Raw genomic sequence first — 6,000 nt, 5'->3', positions numbered from 1 at the left:
TCTAGAAGAGGAAGGGCTGGTCTGCCCTACACAGGCTCTCCCACTACAGCTATACCGGTCTAGCCCCTTAGCCTACACACGGTATATACTGACAGAGAGTTTTCCTGGCCGTTTAGAAATACCCCTCCCTGAAGGACATCAGCTCCGCCGACAGAACCACTCTGTTGTGGCATCCCAATAATTTGAAGATCACCCTACATTTGTCAGTATAGCTGTGTCTACACTGGGGTTTTTGCCAGCATAGCTACATCGGCGAGGGTGTGTGGTTTTTTCACTCCTCTGACCAACATGGCCATATCGACAACTTTGTAGCGTAGACCTGGCCTAAGACTGTGCTTTAGAGACTTGACAGTTTCAAAGCAAGCATGTGATCACAGGAAAAATGTATCTGTGTCTAAAACTCTTTGGTCCTCAAGTTCTTTCTAGAGCTGCTGCCCTAGGAGAGAGAACAAATCTTACTCGGCCTTCCAGACTAGAGTGATTTAAGGCTTCTTAATTAGCATATTAAAAAATATATATTGAAGTCAAGGACTCAATGCTGCTCCCAGAACCACTGCTGTAGATCTGAGGCAATATTATTGGGGGGGAGGGAGGGGAATCCAATGAGTAACTCTGGATTTATTCTGTGCAATACTGATTGATTAAGAATAGTCTGCCTGCTGTAACAGAAAGGCATTTCTAGAGTGCTCAACACTGGAGTAGTGAGGTTAGTGTCTTCAGAATATTGTACAGTTTTCTTATTAATGCTTTAAATGTCTTAGCATGAGTGAGTAAAGACACTAACTTTATGCAGGCATTTCTGGGGATTGCTGGCAGCTGGCACTCGAAGTGTGACAGTTAGGGAAGGGCGGTGTATGATTATCACATTCACCCTGTTGCAGAGCTACAGGCCTGATGATAAAATACTTTTAGTTTCCTTTCGTCACAGGATGAAAAGGGGCACTAATGATCTGTGCATAAACTAGCAGTAATTTGCGGACTCAAGCTCAAAGCTCACCTTTTAGTTTCGCCTGTAGTGGATTTTACATTCACACCCAGAGACAGAGCATGCTATATGAATTTGGACTCTGGCTCTTTGCAAGTCTGCACAGGAGAGAGAGAGAGATTGCCTTTGGTTTTAGAAGCAAGTGGGTGATTTTGATTTGTGCACCATATTGTCCCCATTAAGAGTTACAAAACATTCATTACATTTCCCTCATAATTTAATACATTAAATCAAGTCCTCTTAATTGCCTGTTTTACATGCCGAGGTTTCAGAAAATATGTTTAACTCACTTTGGTCTCCTGAGAAGTACTGTGCTAGTTGCCCTCATGAAAGAAGAACAACAACTGAACAGTTCATACCAATGTATTTACAGGGCTACACTGACATGGAATTATGTTCCATCAGAAAAGACGTGTCTGGAGTGCAGAGTTCAGGAGTCACTTCAGTTCGCAGGCTTTGGTCCACTGAGTTGGAAAAGATTACAAGTTTAAAATATTGGAAGAGCTTGTCTAGTCCTGATTAACTCCACGTATGGACACTCTAATAAGAGCGGCCACACAGGGAATTAACTATTCCTGATTAACTCCATTTTAAATTCACAACCTATTTTATTCTGGATTAATTTTCCCATGTGTAGTTTTCCTAAGGGAAATCTTTACTCAAATATTGTGTGTATGTAATTTAGTCATCTAGCCCAGTTAACACCTGGAAAATCCAGGAAAGCAAACTGAAAATGATATAAAATGGTTAAAACTCTGTATGGATTCGTTAGCTCTTTGAAAACCTCAAACAGTAATTTATATAAAGTGACTGCTACGGTTACAGTGGTATAATATTCTCATTTTGAGGCACAGAGGGGAAGGTGCATAAACCCCTGCAGACTGAGATAAGATTGCCCCCCCTGAATTGTTGAAATTAATTCCCTGCACGTTAAGACTAGCAAGATAACAATATGCCTTTGTAACAGACTAAAGCCACAAAGGAGAGAAGGTGAATACTAACAAAATGTAAGTGTCACCAGATTGTCACATGAAAAGGTAGGATATGCATATTCAAAGACTGAAACCGACATATCAGAAGATTTGCAATTAATGGTACAGTACGAATCCTGGACATCATTCAAGAACTTCCTGTGAGGGATATGAGGCAGAATATGTGGCACGTAGATTACCTTGCAAAGATCTGTAGCCTTTCAATATTTCCTATGCTGTGTTGTACATAACCTGCCAAATAAAGTTCTAGTGGCAATAAAATTGTAGTGTAGATGGAGCAAGTATATTTAAAAACTATCGGTAGCTGGGTTATCCTGTGACACACGAGACAGCACAGATATCCATAGGGCCTACCTCACGGTTACATTTTTGACTTACCGTCAAAATTATTTCACTGCACATATTAGAACACACGACTTAGTTAAAAACGAGCTGCACAAAGAGTTAAGAACAGACAGCGGCACGGACAGTACGATCTGCAGAGAGCATTCGGCGAGTGGCACCGCTTCAGCTTCGGATGAGGGTTAAGAACTCTTCCCGAGTCTTTGCATCCTCACGGAATACACCCAACATTGTGCTAGTGACCGTTTTACTGTTCATCTTCTGCACCCCACGCATTACCATGCACATGTGTCTAGAACAAAGAAAAGGGGAGGAGTGTCAATCAGGGAGGCTTTATAAAGCGGCGAGTATTGCTATGAGAAGCAGGGGACAATCATTTTCCAGTGCTAGGTTTAAACTGCAAGCATTTCAGATAATCCACTTAAGGCAGAGTCTGGGAAAAGGCCCACGGCTGGAATTTTCAAAGGCGCCAGCTTTCCAGCTCCTGCTCCCTGTCAGTGGCACTTGAGTTCCTAATTCTTAGGAGCCTTCAAAAATCTCACCTAAAATGCTGTGTATTCATGCTAAGCTGATCACACCAAAATATTTGTTTCTAGATTGGAGCCACGGTCTGCTACTGGAAATCTTAAGCATGTAATGACGACAGAAAATTGGTCATCACAATGGATCCATGTTTAAGGATCTATTTTGAATTGCTGGCTAAGCGATCAGCTGCCACCGTGAGGTAAGGTAACAAGATCCTCCAGTGTAAAAGCTCCAGTCCACTAACACGGCATGCTGACTGGCCAAGATACAATGCTGGTGGAGGTACTCCCTCGTTATAGCACATTGGCCAAATTGTTACGTGGCGCCGTTGTATGTGCCATTTTTATGTGCGGGGCATGATATGCTAGGTGCAGGAGTGAGAGAGGCAACGCATGAGGAATACATTTTGGCAGGTTACCGTGTGTCCTTGCCGGGCGATAGCACCAGTATGTTACTACAGAGAACAGCAATGTATGGTCACTTACGTCGCTTCAATAACCACTCCAACTCCAGTAGGCTGCAAGGCTTCTGTGATGGCTACTGCAATTTGTTTTGTAAGGCGCTCCTGAACTGTAGAGACAACAGGGAGTTCAGAGGCAGATACAAAAACAATAGCCGTGTGGAGCTGTATCTCATGGAGAGGAAAAGTGACACTATTCAATAGCATATTACTGTTTCCAAGAGGAACTGCCCTCAAACTCTGTACTTCCTGGATATGTAGCTTGGGGGATATTAGTGCTGGCTTCTCTCACATAGTTGGGTAACTGGAAGCCTTATTTTTTACTTTCATATGTGCATGCAGGAGACTGTATGTAGCACCATGACTTATGCAAAATCTGCACCCTCCATTACGTTTGGTTTTCATGCACAGTGGTTTTCACATGTTCATTTCTTTGACATAGGGCAAGATATTTTTGGTTTTCCTTTTGTGTGTTAAGGAATTTTTTAAGTGTGCAAGTTAAAGCTTTGCAGAATAGTGAAGTGCCACAATCTCCTGCAGTCTAGAGTTCTTGTGTCCTATGTTCACCTCAGTCTGGTGCTGCCATGCTGGTCCCTGCTGCCTACAAAACCATCTTGAGAACTTTGCCACCAAGAATAGGTCAAGTCTAGTTACAGAACAGTGAGTCAGGAGAGCTCAGGCTGAACCCAACCCGACCTGCAGCCAGAACAGCTCTCCTCCTCCTCCTGTAGTGGTTTTAGGACCAAAACACAGTGGGGCAATTGGAATAAAAAGATCATCATGAGACAAGAAGGGGAACAGGAAAGAAACATCTAATGGGAATTACGAAGGCTGAAAATACAGCCCTTGTGGGCAGCCTCAGTTTCTTTAATAGCTGGGTGGTTCTTAGAAGTGCCTGTGAATGTGGCTCATCTCTGAGGATGGCTATTGCCCTCTGCCCATGTTTCATCCTGGCTTGGGTATTTCTTTTAGGATTCAACATACAGCATCTTCAGTACACAACAACTCTAGAATTCCACCTCCTGGAGCCATGCCTCTGGACAGCAGGACAGCTTCCTCGTCCCCAAACTGCCAGTGACCTCACTTGGTCCTCGCAGCTCAACCTTAACTAGCACCTTTCCTTTGAGTGGGTCTCGTAGCCAGAGTCAGTTTTCATGGGGAGACTCTGCTTTTGAGGATAATGGCAATAGGCACATTAGAAAACACGGGACAGGATGAGAAATGCCTGGATCAGGACTCCCATTGAAAATCTGCCCAGATACAGCCCCGCTGTAGCGATCTGCCAATGGGACATGCCATGGCCTGCTTCCCCAAGGTGATGGTGTATGTGGTAGCGTTCTCTGTAAGAATAAAAGAGTCTATTTACCCTGTAGTCTTCTACTGTATATCTCCACAATCCTAGAAAGAAACAAAATCTTGGTTATTGTGTAAGCCATGTGCCTAATAGGGAGATATCTCTTTAAGAGACCCATTGAGGGGGAGGTAGAAGTGAGTTGTGTCTGGGTCATTGTTGCTGGGCAGATTAAGCAATTCACATCCAGAAGCTTCTGGAACTGGGTGTGGCAGTTTTGGGTATGCGCTAATAGGTTCTCTGTTGCTGGGGTCAGACTCCCTGAAGACAAGCAGTCAGCGTAGCGGCTTTGCAAAAGGCCACGTGCCCTGTGTGAGTTGGGAGAAGCTGAGACCAGGAGCCGGAAGCAGGCTGTTGTCCTGAATTCTGAAATATTTTGCAGCAGGTTAGTGATATTGTTAACCCTCAAACAGGGAAGCCTGGGCAATGCTAATTATAGCCAGGGGAAATTGGGAGGGAAAAATAACTTCTATTTTAATTGGAGGGGTAGCCGTGTTAATCTGGATCTGTAAAAAGCAACTTAGAGTCCTGTGGCACCTTTAAGACTAACAGATGTATGGGAGCATAAGCTTTCGTGGGTGAATTGTCCACTTGGTCGGCTGCATGTAATCATTTAATTGTATGCTTTGAATATTGTTTTGATTTTAGCCAAAATGTTCTAGTTAGTGTTTCAACTAGCCGGAGTCACCAACTTCTCTCTAAATGTAGTCATGGGGAAAGAGTCATTTCTATTTTGCTATTCTCAGTTTTGTATTTTCTTGTAACAGGGTTTTCTTTAAATCTATACACTTAACTGAGTGGTTGGTTAATGAGTTAGCTGACTGGCTAGCAGTGATTTCAGCAGAGGAAGAGGCTGCATTAGGGTGACCAGACAGCAAGTGTGAAAAATCAGGACAGGGATGAGGGGGTAATAGGAGCCTATATAAGAAAAAGCCCCAAATATCGGGACTGTCCCTATAAAAACGGGACATCTGGTCACCCTAGGCTGCATGGATTCCAGCTGAAGATTCCTACAAGCAAGGGGAGGGAAGATGTTGCTTTAGACTCAGCAAACTGTATCGATTTGGTGATCACAGACTTAGGTGAACAAAACCTAAGCTTTTGGGAACTCCGTTTCTTCTCACTGTATTTCTGTGGGGCCTGAACTGTTCAGATTTTAGTTTGTTTTCTTTATTTATGTATCACTGTGAAGATGTCGTCTGTGGATTATAAAATAGCCACGTCATGCTGTAAAAATTAGATTTGTTTCTTTATCATAAGATTTTATACAGTTATTTAATTAAATTCATTTCTTTAGTTCCTTTTGGGACTTGAATGTGGGGAGGTTCACCCTGTGCAATCCTTG

The 6,000-nt window shown here is 43.1% G+C and overlaps 1 protein-coding gene across 1 annotated transcript in view; it reads right to left on the bottom strand.

Annotated features, from left to right (window-relative positions):
- Positions 1-1,184: 1,184 nt before the first annotated feature.
- Positions 1,185-6,000, bottom strand: part of GCH1 (GTP cyclohydrolase 1) — a 30,534-nt gene continuing 25,718 nt past the window's right edge. The window contains exons 4-6 of the mRNA XM_054028169.1: positions 4,671-4,702; positions 3,330-3,414; positions 1,185-2,611 (exon numbers count right to left, since the gene is read on the bottom strand). Coding sequence (XP_053884144.1) covers positions 2,485-2,611; positions 3,330-3,414; positions 4,671-4,702 — 244 coding nt within the window. The 3' untranslated portion in view covers positions 1,185-2,484. The remainder of the gene's footprint in view (positions 2,612-3,329; positions 3,415-4,670; positions 4,703-6,000) is intronic.

The sequence above is a fragment of the Malaclemys terrapin genome, chromosome 4 (genome assembly GCF_027887155.1).
Source record: "Malaclemys terrapin pileata isolate rMalTer1 chromosome 4, rMalTer1.hap1, whole genome shotgun sequence".
In the NCBI taxonomy this organism is placed as follows: domain Eukaryota; kingdom Metazoa; phylum Chordata; order Testudines; family Emydidae; genus Malaclemys; species Malaclemys terrapin.
This window is presented reverse-complemented; position numbering and strand designations above follow the sequence as displayed.